This window comes from Hemiscyllium ocellatum, chromosome 28, assembly GCF_020745735.1.
Source record: "Hemiscyllium ocellatum isolate sHemOce1 chromosome 28, sHemOce1.pat.X.cur, whole genome shotgun sequence".
In the NCBI taxonomy this organism is placed as follows: Eukaryota; Metazoa; Chordata; class Chondrichthyes; order Orectolobiformes; family Hemiscylliidae; genus Hemiscyllium; species Hemiscyllium ocellatum.
The window spans coordinates 12,565,836-12,586,797 of record NC_083428.1 but is presented as its reverse complement, the minus strand read 5'-3'; the positions used below and the strand labels follow the sequence as shown (position 1 = coordinate 12,586,797).

The 20,962-nt window shown below is 38.0% G+C and overlaps 1 protein-coding gene across 1 annotated transcript in view; it reads right to left on the bottom strand.

Annotated features, from left to right (window-relative positions):
* Positions 1 to 1,326: 1,326 nt before the first annotated feature.
* Positions 1,327 to 20,962, bottom strand: part of LOC132829208 (proprotein convertase subtilisin/kexin type 4-like) — a 46,087-nt gene continuing 26,451 nt past the window's right edge. Inside the window, exons 11-15 of the mRNA XM_060846577.1 lie at positions 20,010 to 20,127; positions 17,161 to 17,340; positions 11,071 to 11,195; positions 7,949 to 8,068; positions 1,327 to 1,871 (exon numbers count right to left, since the gene is read on the bottom strand). Of these exons, the coding sequence (XP_060702560.1) occupies positions 1,327 to 1,871; positions 7,949 to 8,068; positions 11,071 to 11,195; positions 17,161 to 17,340; positions 20,010 to 20,127 (1,088 nt within the window). The remainder of the gene's footprint in view (positions 1,872 to 7,948; positions 8,069 to 11,070; positions 11,196 to 17,160; positions 17,341 to 20,009; positions 20,128 to 20,962) is intronic.

The following is a 20,962-nucleotide window of genomic DNA, read 5'->3' as shown; positions in this document are numbered from 1 at the left end:
TGAAAATCGTAGCTCATGAGCCTTGGCAAGAGGCATCGGTATTCGTGAAGTTAGATTGAGGTGGGTTTCCTAGAGGGAGCATTAGCAGAGAAAAGATGGTGACACCTACCTTTCTGGAACTCAAAAGATCTTTTTCTCTGCAATGCGGTGCATCCTATTTCAACCAGGATGCAGCACTGCTCACTGGGTCCAGGCAGGCAGTCAGCTGAAAAGGGATGGATGTTCTTACCACCTCATCCATCAAATCAACGTCCTGAAAAAAGGGGGCTGCAAGCTTTCCTTTCTGAATCACAAATGACTTCATCAACAGTATCTGAAGTGGTGTGCTTTAAAACATAGCAATGGCCTGAACACCAGAAGGTCCTAGCAAAAGCAAGCACTTCCACTGCTCCTGCTATGTGATTGCACAAAGAAGCTGAAAAGCCAGTTACATTGCTTCATTAACTAAGAGTGGAAGACTGCACAGGAGTGTCAGTCCAAGCACCGAAAATTTCATTTGACAAAACAAAATCAATCGGCTGAAAATAGGGGGAAAAAAAATCAAATCTTCTCCAAGAAGTATTTTAAAAAAAAAGGAAAGACAGAAACAGTTAAGAAAATTCTGCCGAGACTGATTTGACTCATAGTCAATGGTGGTTTTCTTCCAAAATGGTATTGGACAGGAGATACCTTTGATAGTGACAACAGGAAACATTTGGGCAGAGGATTTATCACCAGCTGTCTTTTGCTCAGTTAGATTACAAACCAAACAAACCTCAAGTGGAGAGATTTGAAGTTCCACCGATTTTCTCCCACCCCAAAGTCAAAGGCATTTATTTAAATTGTTTGCTTATCAGAATATTATAAGTTAATCTATTAGATAAATCTTCAATAGAGATTTATAATTATTCCAGACTAAAGTATTTAGGAATAATTGTGAAGGTAGTTAAATGTGTCATGAAGTTCAGTTTTGTCTTTTTAACTGAATTATAAAAGTTTTACCAAACTATGAACAGGAACAACAGATTTTGAATAGTCTGTCGGATTAAAACCTCAAAACACCTATTAGATAATAAAATCCATGAACATTTGAACAAGTTTGAATTGTCTACATCAAAATGTGCTCCTTTAATTACTGCAGAATTAGGTTTAAGTATGCAGAAGTCAGACAGCAAACAAGTTGCTTTTCCAAGTGTATTCCTAGATTTATTGACACCTTTGACAAGTGACACTTGATTAAATTTAGCACTTGAGGAATTTTGGAAATTACATTCAACTAGGCCAATGACAAAATGAATCAAGTGGTTTTCTTCAGACTGCTGAAATAAAGACTGCTGGATTTTCATTTTAATGATCCTGTCGTTGATCAAATCGTGTGATAAAGTATGTGGACTCTGTCTCACTGCTTCCAGTTCCCTCATCTGAAGTATCACGCTGTACATGCAGTTGGGTTGTTTCAGAGGCTCCAGCGACAGAGGTGGTTACCATTACTGTCTGCCTTCTACTTAAGCGGAGTATCAACCATGACAACGATGTTACAACACAGATCAGAGCAATAGGTGCACCAATAAGGATTGCAACCACAACAATTTTGTGAAGCCCATCCATTTGATCATTCCTTTCACTCATACCAAAATGTCTTGGATAAATAGGAAGTGAACAAGACTGTTGCTTTTCATCATAATTAGAAAATGGAGGGCATGTCAGACAGTTATTTACAGAATAGCCATCACAGGAATAGCAAGATGGATGGCAAGGAGCACAGGTAGCCACTGTGAAATTTCTGCGACCACCACTCATTGTTTTATTTAAAATTCTTGAAACATTGTAATAGTGTGGAGGACAGGTGATGAGGCAAAGACGTCCGAAGATGACAAAGTTACCTTGGCATTCTGTAGGGGAGAAGAATCCATGAGAAATTAAGTTGAAGCTTTTCAAAAGTTAACATTTAAAATATACTTCAAATAAACATGTTTGAGTTAGAAGTTTAATAAACTCCCATTTTCAAATTATGCAGGACAGCATTTGATAGTTTACTGAACAACTACTGTGAATGTGCAAGTATTTCTATGATCAAATATGGTTTTGCATAATTTGATTTAGAATATATTTCAAGTAATATTTGTTAACAGCAAGTCAGTAATCATAAATCTGATGTTTTCAGCTGTTACAATTCCCCTTCTTTACTCTTAAACTCCTAAAGATAAATGCCTACATACTTGGCAAAAATTAAACAGAAGCTTGTTATTTAATTTTTAAAAAATTACTTTTTTTAAAATTTGAATGTCACATTACTCAACCATGGACAACCTTTATTGTATGAACATGACAAAAATAAATCAGTAACAAAACAGAACTGTAGATACTGGAAATTTGCTATAAACAAATGGGAGAAACTCAGCAGGTCAGCAGCATCTGTGAAGAGGAAAACCGTGAACATGGAGTCCCTGAAAAATAAATTATTGGACTTTGTTAATTCTGTTCTCTCTCCACTGATGTTGCTAGACCAACTGAGTTTCTCCAGCTATTTCTGTTCATGTTAGTATCTTGACTATATTCACATATGCATTTTAAGCAAGAGGCTGTGGATTAAAAACATTAGCAGGAACTATGACAATTTCCTTCCTAGCATTAGGTCAGTCACATTTGTCATGTTGCACACTGCCTCATAATGGAGACCCTTAATATTAAACTACCTAGTTGCATTTGGCTTAAAAGTGATTAAACCCACAAACTGAAGGATGTGGCATATATTAAATGAAGTAACTGGAGCTTATTACAATTTCCATCTCAAGTGCAAGACATTTCTGTAAACTTCATCCAGATTAATTGCAATTCTATCATCCAGGATAGAAGCTAAAAGAGGGTGGGGAAATTCAAGTCTGCCCTTCTATGCAAGAAGAAAAAAAATTGTTTATGACTACGTGAAAAATAAGCCAGTAAAACCAAGTGCTGATTTTGTTCAGAACCAATTGAATCGGAGTTCAAGAAGAATACATCTAAATTGATTAACGTGACATTTTTTAAAAATGTCAATTATAGGAGCAGTTCACCATAAGAACATTCGTTAATTTACTTATTGCTAACTGAATATAAATCATGAGCTTATTTCTGTATCGCTGATTAAAGTGATCCTTCTGAAAGGATGAGAAAAGCATAGAATCATTTGCTAGCCTCCAAGTATCGGTTTATAAAACTGGTCACATGACATCCAACAATAGTTCATTACAATGATACACAGGATAGTGAGATCATCTTGAAGAGACAGTCTCAAATGGTTTGAAAGAATGAAGTGATGTCATCGAAAAAATTTTCAAAATTCTTATACGGGCCCAATAGGATAGATGCAGGAAAGTTTCCCCTGGCTTTGGGGATAGGAGGGGTCTAAAATCAGAAATAATTCTTAGTCAGAGTTGGCCCACCCATATTCTAAGACAATGAGGAAGTTTTTCAGAAGGTTGAGTGTCTTTGGCATTCTTTACCCCAGAAGACTGGATTCAGTCATTGAGTATATCAAGAACTCTGTCTGATTTGAATGAAGAACTTGAGGAATATTGGATAGTGTGGGAAAATTGTGTTAAAAGTAGAAAACCAGTCTTCAGAGTTGAATGACAGATAGAAGGGTTTAAAAAGTGTGCTCCCAATTTCTATGGGCCATGCTTCCTATGTATTAGGCAGTAAATGTAAACTCAAATCATTTTAAAAAATAGAAGCTAATTAAATGTAAAAGCAATTGGCCACAAAATATTTAATGCACACCTGAAATTACTAACAGGTACCAATGCTAACTGTACAATTCTGTTATTAATCCTAGGTGACTCCTCTGCAATATAAATACTGCTAAATGTAGTACTGCAATTAACACTGAGCTAGTGGTTCAAGGCAGACACTTCATATCAATTTATCAACTAATGGCATTAAAAAATCTGTAATGTTATATCATGAGATCTCTGCAAATTAGCTCATTGTAAGTGTTGATTGCTGTATCCTCCACGGATTAAGAAAAATCAGGACCAAATGTTCCATTCTAAAATGGAGGTCAACTGGAAAAATCTTGACTAACATTTTAAATAGCAGTAGCAATCTTGAACCAGCAAAATCAAAGTATTAGAGTGAAGAACAGAGGCAACCAGAAATGACAAAATCTCATTTTTCAAAAAAAGAGAGAATGACTGAAACATTGTTAAGTTATTAATAGATTTAACTGAAGTCATCAGTCCTTAAATGTTTTAATAACAGTACAGAGAAAGTCTTATGAAAACCTTTTAATTTAAGCCAGTGCTTAAAAATCAAAAAGGTGTGCACTGAGCAACATTTTAACTACTCATTCTCCATTTTGCCACTTACTGCTGCAACCATGTAGGAAACTACAACATGGAAACAATTATCCATACTGGGAGAAACCAGATCATTATATGCATTGGATGAACAAAGTAAGAGGCTTACAAAAATGTTATTTCAAATTGGCCAGGTGGATGCATGCAGTGAACAGGAAGTTCCTTCAATTTCACAGCAACACAAGATTTGCTAGCTCATTGTACGCAAATCATCCTGGCCATCAATAGTTTAAATGCACAATAAACCAAATGTCTTTCAACGTCTTTCCAACATGTTTTATTCCTGTTATAAATATTTGAAGATTAATGACTATTCTATAATGTGCAAAGGGTAGGGTGCGTTAACAATGAAGAGAAAAGCAAAAAACAAAAATCAGCTAGTTATAACTGTCTGCATGGTTTCTTCCAATAGAAAAATATTTATCATTTCTCATCCTTTGCCATACTAATCAACTCAAATGGCCTGAGTGGTGCAGTGAGAAGAATTCCTTCTAGCCATGTATTTTTCTTTCTAGGAAAAGATATGTATGTCCATTTTGAAAATCCATGTGGTGATATCATAGTGGGTTCATATTTACACTTGGATGAGATTTCAATATCCCATTTCACAGATGAGGCAAAGTTCATTCTAAGGGATGTATTACTTCATATGACAGAAGATTAGTCTCACATAATGCCTATTTATTGGATTTTTCTTTGCTGTGCACTAGATTCACTTGGTTAAAGTTATATACACCATTAGTTTTCTGCAACTTTTAAGATCAACTATATTTGGATGACATGCACACCAGAGGAGAAAACCTGAATGGGTGTAGATTCATTGCTTCAGTAGAAGGAGGCTCATCTCTCCAAATCATTCAAAAATATTCTAAAATTGAACAAAGTCAAGCATTTATTTTTAAATTCATGGAGACTGACATTCTGGGATTTTTTTCCCAGAAATTGCAGATGTAGCTATCAAGCCTGTTGGAGCAGAATCGGCTTTGAAAAAACAAAAAGGTAAAAACAATGACTGCAGATGCTGGAAACCAGATTCTGGATTAGTGGTGCTGGAAGAGCACAGCAGTTCAGGCAGCATCCGAGGAGCAGTAAAATTGACGTTTCGGGCAAAAGCCCTTCATCAGGAATAAATGCAGAGAGCCTGAAGGGTGGAGAGATAAGCTAGAGGAGTGTGGGGTGGAGAGAAACTAGCATAGAGTACAATCGGTGAGTGGGGGAGGATGGAGTGGATAGGTGGAAAAAATAGGCAGGTAGTTCAAGTCATGGGGACAGTGCTGAGCTGGAATTTTGGAACTAGGGTGAGTTGGGGGAGCACCAGGGGTGTTCTGTCCTTGTTATGGTTGGAGGGGTGGGGTCTGAGGGTGGAGGTGCAGGATGTGGACAAGATGCATTGGAGGGCATCTTTAACTACGTGGGAAGGGAAATTGCGGTCTCTAAAGAAGGTCATCTAGTGTGTTCTGTGGTGGAACTGGTTCTCCTGGGAGCAGATACGGCAGAGGTGGAGTTGGGAATATGGGATGGCATTTTTGCCAGAGGTAGGGTGGGAAGAGGTGTAATCCAGGTAGCTGTGGGAGTCGGTGGGTTTGTAAAAAAAAGTCAATGTCATAGTCGGTCATCATTAATGAAGATGGAGGGGTCCAGGTAGGGAGGGAGGTGTCAGAGATGGTCCAGGTAAATTTAAAAGGTCAGGGTGGAATGTGTTGGTGAAGTTAGTGAATTGCTCAACCTCCTCGCGGGAGCACGAGGTGGCGCCAATGCAGTCGAGGAAGAGATGGGGAGTGGTGCCGGTGTAATTACGGAAGATCAACTGTTCTACGTAGCCAACCAAGAGACAGGCATAGCTGGGGCCCATGTGTGTGCCCATGGCTTCCCCTTTGGTCTGAAGGAAGTGGGAGAATTTGAAGGAGAAATTGTTAAGGGTGAGGACCAGTTCGGCCAAATGAATGAGTGTCAGTGGAAGGGTACTGTTGGGGACATCGGGAGAGGAAAAAACGGAGGGCTTGGAGGCCATGGTCATGGTGGATGGAGATGTAGAGGGATTGGATATCCATGGTGAAGATGAGGCTTTGGGGGCTAGGGAAACAGAAGTCTTGGAGGAGGTGGAGGGCGTGGGTGGTGTCTCGAACGTATATGAGGAGTTCCTGGAATGGGGGGGTGGAAGAGATAGGACAGTGTCGAGGTAGGTAGAAATGAGTTCAGTGGGGCAGGAGCATGCTGAGACAAATGGGTCAGCCAGGGTGGTCAGGCTTGTGGATCTTGGGAAGGAGGTAGAACCAGGCAGTGCGGGGTTCCCGAACTATGAGGTTTGAAGCGGTGGGTGGGAGATCTCTGGAGGATGATTGTTTGGTGATTGGGGGGGGGGGGGGGGGGTCGTCATAGTCGAGGGGGTGGTAGGAAGAGGTGTCCTCGAGTTGGCGTTTGGCTTCAGCAGTGTTGAGGTCAGTGCGCCAGATTACACTACGCCCCCTTTATCTGCCGGCATGATAGTGAGGTTGGGATTGGAGGACTGCACGTTGTGAGGGTGAGAGGTTGGAGTGGGGGAGGGGGTAGACAGGTTGAGGTGGTTAATGTCCCAGCGGCAGTTGGAAAAGAAGAGGTCAAGGGCAGATAATAGGCCGGTGCGGGGTGTCTAGGTGAAGATGCAGAGTGTTGAAGGTGGGCAAAGGGGTCCTCGGAAGGCGGAGGGGAGTCCCGATTGTGAAAGCAAGCTCAGAGGCAGAGGCAGCGGAAGAAGTGTTCGACGTCACGGCGTGTACTCCACCCTCCTCCCTGACCTATCTTCTTCAACCCCTCCCCCACTCACCCATTGTACCCTATGTTACCTTCTCCCCACCCCCACCCTCTTATCTCTCCACCTTTATTCCAGATGAAGGGCTTTTGCCCAAAACGTCAATTTTACTGCTCCTCAGATGCTGCCTGAACTGCTGTGCTCTTCCAGCACCACCAATCCAGAATTTGAGAAAACAAAGCCAGAATGATTTGCCTTTTGACAGGTCTAGTTAGTAGTTACTTGTTTTAGGCATTTAAATATCGCTACACAAATCAGGACTGATCAAGAATGCTTCACTATAGCATATTAGGAAAAGCTGTGACTTTCTGATTAAGCTTTTTATCTTCACTCAAGAATAGCCAAAACAAATTGTAAATATAATTTGTACTGGTTTATATTAGTTTAATAAATTGCTGTATTGATAACCAAATTCAATATTCTTCTTCCACTTCTGAATGAGAACAAGTGTTCCAGTTAGCTAGAATACAGTAAATAAGAATCTCTCTCTAACCTTGTATTGTATTGACTAAGTCATAGAATAAGTGGACAGTGAATCGAAAGGGAAGTAGTGGTGGGCAAAACTCAGTTTAATTTTTAAGAATCAAAAAATTTAAACTCATTTTGATTTAAATCAACCAGAAGAATGATTAACAGCAGGAAAAATAAAATCAAGATTTTTTTTTGGGTTAGTCTACGTGCAATTAAAAAATGGTCCAAATAATGACAAAAAAAAACGATGACCTTGTACAGTATTACCTTTGTTTTTCTCTCCTGGGGTAATGTTTCAATACATGGTGATGAATTCATCAAATACTGCTTTACCCAAGAATCACAAGACTCAACTTTGAATTACATATTTTACCTTCACAGACCCCATCTTCATTCCAGTTGATGCAGTGGCTTATCACGGTATCCTTGATGTGTCTTGTCATCATGTTTTCGTCAGTACCATACAAGAGCAACTTAAAATAGGACAGAACACCTATGGAAGATCAATTGAAAGGAATATGCTGAGTTTTCTTAGCCAGAGACAGACACAGAAAATGATTTGAATACACCACCAAGATAACTAAAATACAATGTTTTCAATTTTGGCTATAATTCAATACAGAATAAAAACATGGCCCAAAAGTATCAAAAACTTTCAATACAACAGATGGGTACAGCTACAAAATCACTTTTTATAGTCTGTTGTTATATAGGCAGATTTGAAGTGGAGTTTGTTTTGGCACAAAAAAAATAAATTGAGAGATACAGGTTACAGGTAACATGGACACCTTTTTATTCAGTGTCAGATGAAAATGTTGATTTTTAAACTATTTTATTTACTATTCCACTATCTTAAAAGGAAATTTTTAACTAATTATTCAATGTATTTGCATAGCAAGACTTATGAGAATATTAGCAGAAAAGCACTATTGCATCATTAGAAGTCTTAATTGAAAAGATGTCATTTCTTAAATCACCACAAAAAGTACGTACTGAGAAATAGATATATACATTTTCAAAAAAGAAAGATCAGATAAGAAAGGATCAGCAAAAAAAAAAATCCAGTCATTTTAAGCACTCAAACACTACTGCCTCTTAAATTATAGAAAGTCTGGTATTCCAGCATGCTACAAAGCAGTGCAGCACTGACTTTTTAGGCAAGACTATAAATGGAGATTCCATTTACCTGTCTAGGTTTTTCTTTCATTTTAGGTTAAAGTGCAGGGTGCTACAAGAAATTAAATGTTATGATTCAAAATCTTGGTCCAAAAAGACAAATTGCAATGTAAATGAAAACATTTTTGAAGGATGGAGGATGTCACAAAGCTAGTCATTTTTTTTAAACCCTAAAAGCTGTTCCGTGGCTCAAGGATACTCTGTTCTTGATTTTCAGGAGAGGGGTAATAAATAAGGCCAAGTTCGGATCAGACTGGTTTGACATGTAAAGGATTTGAGGAGGCCTTATGTTTATATGTAAAAAGATGAGACTTCAGGCCAAAGTGGTCATGTTTCCAAAGTGACTTGTAGAATGAAAGGAGTGGTCAGCTCTCTAGCTGAGCAGTTTAGATTAGATTTGATTCCCTACAGTGTGGAAACAGCCTTTCGGCCCAAGTTCACACCAACCTTCTGAAGAGTAACCTACCCAGACCCATTCCCCTTTGACTAACGAAACTAACACTATGGGCAATTTAGCATGGTCAATTCACCTGATCTGCACATCTTCGGATTGTGGGAGGAAACCAGAACAGACGTGGGGAGAATGTGCAAACTCCACACGTACAAATGCCAGAGGCTGGAATCAGACCCAGGTCTGTGCTGCGATGAGGCAACAGTGCTAACCACGGAGCCACTGTGCCATTACTTCAGTCTAAAACTAGTTGGGAGTTCAACAGTAAGCTGTGTGGAAACTCTCTCTTCTGCCCTAACTTCAAATCTGTAAACATTGGACTCTTTTTTGTATTGTTTTAAGGACTTTGCTTATTGGGGCTGTTGCGTTTATTTGAAACAGCATACTTAAGCCTAGTTTGGATAGTCCGAGTTCTGTAGGGGGATCTTTATTCTGTTCTTAGTGTTTCATTGTGTAAATTTTATGAATAAGGTTTTTGTCGGTTTTAAACCTGGTAGTCAACCTCGCTAACTTAAACAGGGTTATTTTCACTGTACACTTACCAGAACAACTTGCAAAAAAGTTATGGTCTGGGCTGCCTGCTTAAGAATGTTTTGAATAGTTCATAAAAAGGAACAGTTTGTTTTTTTAGAATTACTTACCCAAGAGCAGGAAGTATATAGTAGTGTAACACAAGGGACCATGTGGACTCTTCCAGTGCCACTGTGGTCAGTGTGTTCGAGATCAGGTCTTTTACTTATAGGCTTGGCACTGTGTCAAAGCAATAAGTGGGAAGAGTCCATAAGAATAATTCAGATTAATGTGGAGACTAGAGTGGGGAACCAGTAAGTTTTCAAAGTGCCAACCTGCTTCCTTCAAGCAAATTGGAATAACGAAACCACATTTTCAAAAGTTGGTGACTCGTGAAAATTCAAAAGAAAAATCAAGAACGTTAGTGCTTCATGAGCAAACAAAAAAAACTTCAAAAAAATCTTTATGACAATTTGGAGGAGCTTGAAGGATCGTGCAAAGTGGATTTTTCACTGAAAACCCTGAAATTATTTACTTAAAAGATAATTGAAAGCTCACAGTGGCATAAGTTTTTTTTTAAAAAAAGAAAGCTTTCTAGAATCCTGGCAATAACCATTTCTTTTGGTTGCAGATTCCTGCTGAGGCTGTTTTGAATAGTGTCTAGCTTGGGAAAAAAGAAAAGTTATTTTTTCCTGACTTAGTTGAAGGAAAACCCAAGAGTAAGTCGTATAGCTGATCTCTATTGCGGAGAAGAAAACCCTCCAGTTCAGGGTGAAACTTGTTCTTCTGAAAGATGATTATGGAGCATCTCAAAATTGTCTGACACAGCTTGTTCAGAAACAGAGACAACTACCTATGATTAATGGCTTGGTCAAACACACCAGAGCAACATCCTTCAGATATTCTATGCTTTATCCATTTGCCTTCAAAAAAAAAAAGCCATTGGCCAAAATGTTCCTTTGTTCCCTCAGAAAGCCAAAGCTTTTCAGAATTATTTTTAAACCCCCCCCCCCGCCCACCCAAGAATTGCTTTGGGGAATATTTAGAAGGAGTAATGCTTTATGCTTTTACATTACTGACAATGTATGTTAACCAATTCCTGCATTTTCATTGAAGTTTTGGTAATAAACTCAACAGTATAGTATTTTAAAAACTTTACTAGATTTTGTATTTTTAAAACTCAACATAGACATAGACAAGGTATAAAATTGATCATCTCTGTAGCCAGAAGCAATGTTTTTATTTTACATGGTGACGTGTGCAGTTGTGGGACTGGAGGGAATGTAATCTTCCACCCTTAAATCTTAATTGTAAATTTAGTTGTAAAGAATTCCAACACACCTCGTTTCTAAACATACCAGTGTTTGTGGAACTTCCTTTATTCTCAATCTGAAGTGTCCAAATTCCTTTTGGGTCTTCATCCCAGCAGTGTACGCTCATGAAGGTCCAGTCTCTATACCCATGGCTTGATGTGTCATATGGTCTTTTTAAAAAAAAGTGTTCAAGTTAGATTGGTGAAAATATTTTCACCAATTAAATATTTGTACCATACAAAATGCTGAAACCATTTTTTTTTCACTGGCCTAATAAGTCGAGGTCCGAGATAACACAAAAGGACATTGGTTCAAATCCTATTGGCAATTAATAGGATTTAAATTCAAATAATGAATTTGAAATCAAAAGCTAGTTTTAATGGTCACTATGACAGACTATCAATTATTGTAATAAAGGGTTCACCAATAAACTTACAGGCAGGAATTCTGCCATCATGTCTAGCCTACATACAGCTTGTGACAATGCTCTAACTTAAGACTATTTTGTCTGGAATTTTCTTTTTTGCAGAGGCTGTAAAGGCAGAGGTACTGAACTGGCTACTGGACATGGCCTAAGTAAACAACTCGGATCTTTAGATATTTTTTAAATAAAAAAAAAGTTGGAAAACGTAAACTAGATTGAATGGGAGTAGCCAGTTCTCACAGACCAGATGGTCTAGTTTTTGTTAGCTTTAGCAGTCAGAAGCTGCTTGGAGTTAAAGGAGAGTTGGAAGTTGCAGTGACTGATTGAGCTGCTACTTTCTCTGAAAATCTCTCCAATGTTGTTTCCTCCTAAAATTGGAGAATTGCATGCCAGTACCCATGTCAGAATTTACCTTTCTGCCCAGAGGTGTGTTTATGGGATGTTACTATAATGAACAGTTAATTAGTAATAGGTACTGTATCTAATCATTCACTTACGTTTTCCAAAAGTTATTCTAAATTCCTCTTTTATTTGGATGTTAACTAGTGTTTAAATAAATTGTGCTTTATTTAATGTCAAGTAGCTTGATGAGTTGCATCATATCTGGAACATGCATTTCACATCTACTTTTAAAATAAAAAAGGTATGGGTGTAGTATATATCTTAATATTTTGAGGGGGATCTGGTCTGGCCCAGAACAGACTTCAGACCACAGCAATGGGTTAATTCTAACTGCCCTCTGGAAAAGGTCAAGAAAACCTAAGAACAGGCAACAATTCTGGCCTTGGCAAAGACACCTAAACCTAATTAAATAAAAAACAAAAACCTATCTTGTTCTGAACAAAGATATACTAGGACTGTATGAATCCAAAATAGCCACAGAAGAGTGGATAAAAACAATTTTACAGATTACTTTCCAAACTAAATTTTGCTTTTAACAAAGCAGAAATAAAGTTATTCCAGGATTAATATTATTCATTTCTGAAGGCCTCCCAGTTAGGATCAGATTCTACTGAATTGAACTCAGAATAAGTCTTACATTTATAACTACATAAACTGTAGTAACAGCTTGATATATGCAGTTGAAAAATATTTAATTGTAGTTTTACAAAAAGAATTCCAATCACCAGTCGATTTCCAGTAACACAACCAAAAGAAAAAAAAGGGAGGGATTTGGGTCAAATGTATTTGTAGCACGTAGATTGTTTAGGAGTAAAATCTTCACAATTTCCATTGTTCTTTATAAATGGAAGGTGATAAAAAAAATAAAGATGCAAATAAATTGTGAAGGAAATGAGAATTAACATTTTAAAAATTTAGTTATAAAAATCATCCAGAACATTTGACATTTTAGTTCTCACTCCCTACCAGTTAAATTTCATTCGATACTTGTGTAAAATGCAAGGTACAGCCGTTAATCAAAACAATAGAAAAGAATGTCCACCCTGACAAACAATATCGGCAATTCTATAATAGCAGGGAAAAATCATTGGGGAATGACCTCCCCTATCCTGTAAAAAAAATTGGAATGGCATTGTGAAACAATTTTCTTTGGCTATGGGAGCAGTATGGCAGAACATTTCTCCAGCAATGGTGAAATATGGTAAAAAGAACAGGAAACTTACACACTTCACGTGTTTTGCAAGGACAAAAATTATACAGAAAAAAAAACTTCACATTCATAGGCAAGATATCCTACTTACACTATTGTTATCAAAATGAAAAAAATATTTATCTACTCTACTCTCCGATGTAGATAATCTGAACTTCAATTTAGAACCAAGCACAAAAACGACACGTCTGCACCATTATTGAACCTGAGAGAAAGGTTTGGTGAAGTGAGTGCCTTACTTTGTAATCTCGAATACATGTCTGTTAAAATTTGTACATGGAATGAGCTAGGCATTTTGATGCCCATTCCTAATTTCTTCAAGGTGGTGGTGGTGGTGGCGGCAGCGATCTGCCATTTTGAACTGCTACAGATCTTGGGGATAAATATATTCAGGTACTGTTGTTAGGAGGGGTAAGGCAGGATCATGAGCCCTCAGTCATGCATTGAATGGACTAGCCAAATTCCAAACATTTAGTCCTTCAGGTTTCCTCAATTAAAATAATCTTTGTGCATACTCTAGTATTTAGCTGCTACTAAAGTAGCAATGAGCTTGAGGATTGGGAGAAACCTTTGAAACCAAAAAAGGTTGACAAAAAAAAGTAAACTAAGAATTATAACTAATAAAAGTCCTTATCGGTTTTTAAGTACAAAGAATAGCAAAGGTAAACATTGACCTCATAAGAGGCCAAGCCAGGGAATATGGAAATGACAGATTATAGTCAGAGTCAGATGTACAGCACAGAAACAGACCCTTCGGCCCAACTCTTCCATGCTGACCAAATATCCCAACCCAATCGGATCCCATCTGCCAGCTCCTGGCCCCATTTCCTTCGAAACCCTTCCTATTCATAACCATCCAAATGCCTTTTAAATGTTGCAATAGCACAAGTCTCCATCACTTCCTCTTGCAGCCCATTCCCCACACCCAGCACCCTTTGTGTGAAAAAGTTGCCCCTTAGGTCTCATATCTTTCCCCTCTCACCCTAAACCTATGCCCTCTAGTCTGGATTCCGATCTCAGGGAGAAGACCTGTCTATTTACACTATCCATGCTCCTCATGATTTTATAAACCTTTAAAGGTCAGCCTCTGATGCTCCAGGGAAAACAACCTGTTCAGCCTCTCCCTATAGCTCAAATCCTCCAACCCTGGCAACATCCTTGTAAATCTTTTCTGAACTGAAAACGTGTTGCTGGAAAAGCACAGCAGGTCAGGCAGCATCCAAGGAACAGGAAATTCGACAGGAATCTGATGAAGGGCTTTTGCCCGAAACGTCGAATTTCCTGCTCCTTGGATGCTGCCTGACCTGCTGCACTTTTCCAGCAACACATTTTCAGCTCCGATCTCCAGACCTCACTTTCTCCTCGGAAATCTTTTCTCAACCCTTTCAAGTTTCAGAACATCTTTCTGATAGGAAGGAGACCAGAACTACACACAATACTCCAAGAGTGGTCTAATCAATGTCCTGTACAGCAGCAACATTACCTCCCAACTCCTGTACTCCATACTCTTACCAATAAAGGAAAGCATACTAAATGCCTTCTTCATTATCTTATCAACCTGTGACTCCACTTTCAAGGAGCTATGAACCTGCACTCCAAAGTCCCTTTGTTCAACCCTAACCCTCCCCAGGCTCTTACCATTAAGTGTATAAGTCCTGCTAAGATTTGCTTTCCCAAAATGCAGCACCTCACATTTATCTGAATTAAACTTCATCTGCCACTTCAGCCCATTAGCTCATCTGATCAAGATCCTGTTGTAATCAGAGGTAACCTTCTTTGCTGTCCACTACACCTCCAATGTTGGTGTCATCTGCAAACATACTAACTACACCTCTTAAGCTCACATCCAAATCATTTCTATAAAATGACGAAAAGTAGTGGTCCCAGCATCAACCCTTGTAGCACTCTACTGGTCATAGGCCTCCAGTCTGAAAAACAATCCTCCACCACCACCCGGTCTTCTACATTTGAGCCAGTTCTGTATCCAAGTGGCTAGTTCTCCCAGTGTTCCAGGAGATCTAACCTTGCTAACCAGTCTCCCATGGAGGAGCCTTGTCAAACGCTTTACTGAAGTCCATATAGGTTATGTCTACTGCTGTGCCCTCAATCCTCTTTGTAGTAACAAAAAACTCAATCAAGTTTGAGACACATGATTTCCCACACACAAACCAATGTTAATATCCCTATTCAGTCCTTGCCTTTCCAAATACATGTACATCCAGGATGCCCTCCAACCACTTGCCCACCACTGATGTCAGGCTCACTGGTCTATAGTTCCCTGGCTTGTCCTTACCACCTTAAATAGTCATACCACAGTAGCCAACCTCCAGTCTTCCGGCACCTCACTTGTGTTTCATTGATAATACCAATATCTCAGCAAGAGACCCAGTAAACCACTTTCCTAGGTTCCCACAAGAATTCTTGGGTAACCCGATCAGGTCATGGGGATTTATCCACTTTTGTGCATTCCAAGACATCCAGCACTTCCTCCTCTGTATTATGAACATTTTTCAAGACGTCATCATCTATTTCCCACATTCTATATCTTCCATGTCCTTTTCCACAGTAAACACTGATGCAAAATACTCACGTAGTATCACCCCCCATCTCCTGCAGCTCCACATAAAGGCCGCCTTACTGATCTTTGAGGGGCCCTATACTCTCCCTAGTTACCTTTTTGCCCTTAAATATATCTAAAAACTCTAGATTCTCCTTACCCCTATTTGCCAAAAGCTACCTGATGCCCCTTTTTGTCCTCCTGATTCCCCTCAAGTATACTGCTCCTGCCTTTATACACTAAGGATTTACTTGATCTATCTTGTCTATACCCGACATAAGCTTCCTTCTTTTTCTTAACCAAACCCTCAATTTCTATACCTACCAGCCTTTCCTTTCACCCTAACAGGAATACATCGTCTCTGCACTCTCCGTATCTAATTTCTGAAGGCTTCCCATTTTCCAGCTGTCCTTTACCTGCAAACATCTGCCCGCAAATCAGCTTTTGAATGTTCTTGCCTAATAGCATCAAAATTGGTCTTTATTTTTAAGTCTTCACTTTAGAAGTGAAGTAGCAGCACAAAAGAGAAACCAAAGAGCTAATGAGGGCAATGAACTTAATAATAGAATTAAAGAATTAATTCTATGTTGACAAATCCCCTGGACCCTAAGATGTACACTATAGGATTCTAAAAAGGAGGGAAGCTGCAAAGGTGCATTCATCGCGATCATCCAAAATTCCCTAGATCCTAAAATAGCTAGAGGGAAAAAAAAAATGTATTAGATGACAGAAAATTAACAGTTTTTCAAGAAAAGATAGCAAGAGAAGGCAGGAAACTGCAGGTCAGTTCACATGACAGTCATCTGGAAAATAGAATAATAAAAGAGATCGAACAAGGCACTTAAAACCATAAAGTCATCAGGTAGAGTCAGCAGTGCGACAAATTTAACAGCACAACTGACAAGATAGATGTAAAAGGGGAAATTACAGTATATACTGGATATAGCATAATGGAATTCCAAAGGCATTGAAAAAAAGGTCCACAAAAAAAAAGTTACAGAAGGATTGTCTTAGGGGAAGACATTGGAATGGACAAAAGATTGGCTAACAGACAGGACAAAGACTAGGTATAAAAACAGGCATTTTCAGTGGCAGACTAACTAATGAGCTTCAGCAAGAATCAACATTGGCTGCTCAGCTAATTGCTGCCCACACTGATGAAAGCTCCAAAAAGTAAAAGCATCCAAGTTTGCTTCCAATACAGTGCTAGCTGGGATAATAAAAAAGGTGAAAGAGACTCTAGGGAAAAATGGAGATTACAAAGGTTAGGTAAGAACATACATTTGGGGTCTTAGATTGGCTATAACCATATTGAACAGGAAAACAGACTTCTTGTGAGATATCACCTGCTCTCTTTCTTAGTAAAACTGTCATGTGTCAGATATGGTGTACCATTAAGCTGTGTTACAGGTTGGAGGTGGGGGAATGCCAGGGATGAGGTTCAAAGTTAACCAATAGTTCACTAAGAGACTAGCGGCTATTCTGGATCACTTTTTCCTTATCTCTACATTAGTAGACAAATATCCACAATGGTTTTCATACCTTACATCAACCAACTTGGAATATGTCCCACTGGGACTAGTAAGTGCAATTCTCAGATCACCTCTTCGAGTGTAGCTTAGTGACAATCTAACCACCACGTGTTCAAGAGATCGGATGTATTTTTTAGTTTGAGAACAAGGATCAACATATTTCTTGATGACAAGCTTGTCAGAAATAACTCTGAAAGAACAATTTTAAAATCATATGCTCTAAAATATTTGAACTTAAGGAATACAAGACTTTAAAATTCACAATGATTATGGCTTACAGTTAACATGGCTTTAAGTGAAGTATTATTCTAACATTATAAATGGGTGAGGACAATAGAGTCTCCCTTACAAAGGAAGGCATAATATGGACAAACAAATTTCAGCCAGAAACTCTTGGCAACTTCAACTAAAGAATTGTTTTCTGAAGCTTGGAGGACAAACCTCTATCAGTCCCATTTTCTCTTTAGAGATTACATGTGAAGAAAATCGCTTTAAATGAAGCAAATCTGGTTATCATTGCAAATCAATTTGGAAAAGAAACTACACAAGATTAGAATCTCTTTTGGCATAGGTGCCTAGTTCTTTGAAATTTGCATCACAGATAGACAGGATGGTTAAGGTGTCATTTAGCATGATTGCTCAGACCTTTGAGTATAGGAGTTGAGATGTCATGTTGAGGTTGTACAGGAGGCCTCTTCCAGAGTACTGTGTACAATTCTGGTCACCCTATTAGAGGAAGGATATTATTAAACTGGAGAGGATTCAGAAAAGATATACCAGAATGTTGTTGAAAGTGGAGGGTTTGAGATACATTAAAGATTAGAAAGGCTGCAACCTTTATCATTGGAGTGTTGGGAGGTTGAGAGGTGACCTTTGAGGTCTATAAAATCATGAGGAACATAGATAAGGTTAAATGGTAGGTGTCTTTTCCCTAGGTGACATGTTTTAAAAAAAAGGGAGAGGAGAAAGATTTACGGTTCAGGTGTGAAATGAGCTGCCAAAGAAAATAGGGAATGCAGATACAGTTACAAGTGTTTAAAAGACATTTGGATAACTACATAAATAGGAAAGGTTTAGAGGTATTATAGGCTACGTGTAGACAAATGGGGCTAGTTTAATTTGGAAATATACTCAGCGTTAATTAGCTAGACCGAGGGGTCTGTTTCCATGCTGTATTACTGATTCTATAATATCCATTAGAATTTGGCAATGGTCATAGTGTCAGTTTTTTTCCCCCCAGGAAGTGAAATATATTTCAAGAGGATCAGAGCAAATATGACAAACATACATGGTCATGGGGCATGGTGCCTGGAAATTGTTTCTAACAAGCCAATTTCAAAATGTTGGAGGCAAAACAAAAAATCTCACTCTATGCAACTTAGAGGAATTAAATTTAACCTTACGAGCATCAGAAGCCAGTTTAAAAGCTACTCCAGATTGCTGCACATGTGGATTGTTTAATGTTTCACAGAAAAATTTCAAATGGAGTTGTGCATACATTATATAAAAAACACAGATGACCAAGAATGTGTTACATATAGCACTAAGGCTAGTGAGAATACTACAAGGCTGCAGTAATGGTTAAAAGCTTAAAAAGAGAAAAAAGTACTAAAATCAGTTTAAAAAGATCAACCAGATTGTATTGCAGCATTGTACCATGCTCTAGCCAAAGATGGTTATATTACATTTGAATATAATAGCTAACTCATTGAATTTTGAGGGACTGTCGCTTCAGCAACGCCAAACGATCTGGAATATCAATAACATAAAAGGACATAGCAAAGATACAAAGCTTTCCACAGCATTACTAGGTTTGATCTGTACACAGGTTTAAGAGATCAAAATTTGCAAGACTGTTAGGGCTTTAAACACACTCCCAGCCAGCTCCATTTTCATATAATATGCACAATCTTCAACCTTTTGCCTGATAGCAGATTAACCAGTCATTTGGCCAATGGTTGTCTGAGAAACGATGATACAGAATGACTGTGAACCTATATAACTGCATAAATTGCAGCTGAAATTATTCATTGAAATGTTTCAAAAGACTAAATGCTACATTGATGAAAGTTATTTTTCTGTGAAGACATCATTCCAGCCTTCTTGTACACTTTCCTAATTTTTGGATCCAATTGGCACCATTAGACAATTTTTGTTATCAATATTAAATGTAGATTCCAAAGCTACAAATAAGAGAAATTATCCCAAATGCAAGATAACAACATGTCACCTGCAATTACTCAAATGGTGAAAATGCAGAAGTGTTTAAAAAGGACAAGAAAGACTTCCAGTTCAATGCAAGTTGTTTTTCGGTGAAATCATCATTCAAGCTGCCTTGTTCACTACTTTTAAATTTTGGGAGCCAATTGCTGCTATTAGACAATACACATTCAATATTAGTAACAAAGGAAATTGCCTAATACACCAATTGGCTCCCAGAATTAGGGGGAAAAAAAAAAGTGCATAAAGCAGCTTGAATGAGGCCTTCAAAAGAAAAAAAAACTTACATTGAATTGATAGTGTAACCTTGAATCAGTATAACTGACTAAATTAGAAGCAGAAATTGGAAGCCAACTAGAGCAGAGTATAAACATTAAATTTCAGTCCATTTCTGCCTTCTATGTATAACAAAGGGATGGTCGATGTTCAGTCTAATCTTATGTTTAATATCATCCTCGGCATGCAAAGTAACAATTGGAGTTAGTCATAAATTATTTCAAGGTGAAAATAGTATAACAGATTTCTGAGTCGTGAATGAATTCCTAATAAAAAGGAACTACACAGAATTGTAAGACATTCAAAGCCATCTGTAATTTCAATATAGTATACAAAAATTCCAATCTGTATTCACATGCTTACTGTGGGGATTTACTAATGTCTATGGAGCATTCTCTCTGTGGGTTCACTGTTAACCACTTTGTTGCCAAATCCACCAACAATCCAGCATCCAATAGTCCGTACCCATAGTGATGGCTCACTGAAAATAATTAATGACAATTTACAATATCAGTTAGAGAGAGAGAGAGTGTCAAATTGCGATTTTGGAAAGTTTGATAACAGTGCAAAAAAAAAACAAAAACAAAGTTTTATCCAATCCATTTATCGATATAAATCAAAATCAATAGCTTTAATGTTAAAGCCATTACTTTCCAAAAGCACTTTAGTTAGGTCATGGGCTAAGTTAGATCAAAGTTGTGTAATCTGTCACTTTACATCTAAAGCAAAGAGCCAAATCCAATCTTCGAATTAATTTTCAAACATTGTCAGTTGCAAGGTTTCAGAGTCTCATTCTTCTTATCCATATTGAAGATCTGATCATGGATGCTCAACACAAAATGATTACATGTTGAATACTGTACCACAATAAATAAAGCTAAGGTTCAATTAGACTATACCATGCCACTGGTAAGGTAATTAGGTTTGAGGAAGATCATTTATGATCAACTTAAGAGTCAAATTTAAGGTTTATAGATTGCCCTATGAACCTTTGTGCAACCAGGGTCTCAAACTTCAATTAAATGAAGGATGGCAACTCATTTCAAATTTTATGGAAGAGTCATTTGGTATTCTGATGGGCTTAGTTTTACAAACAAAATTGCCAAGAAATTAGCTTCGTTCCATTGTTTTAGTATGGAGATCCAAACAAGATGCTTTACCTGAAATTTAAGCCTCCACCCAAAATGCAAAACAATTGTAGTCAGTATGCTGAAGTACTAAACAGCCTATTGAGACAGTTAGATGGAATCTATCAAAACATTGACTAAATGCAGATTAAACCATAATCTTAATTAATGAGTGCAAGGCAGTTAGAA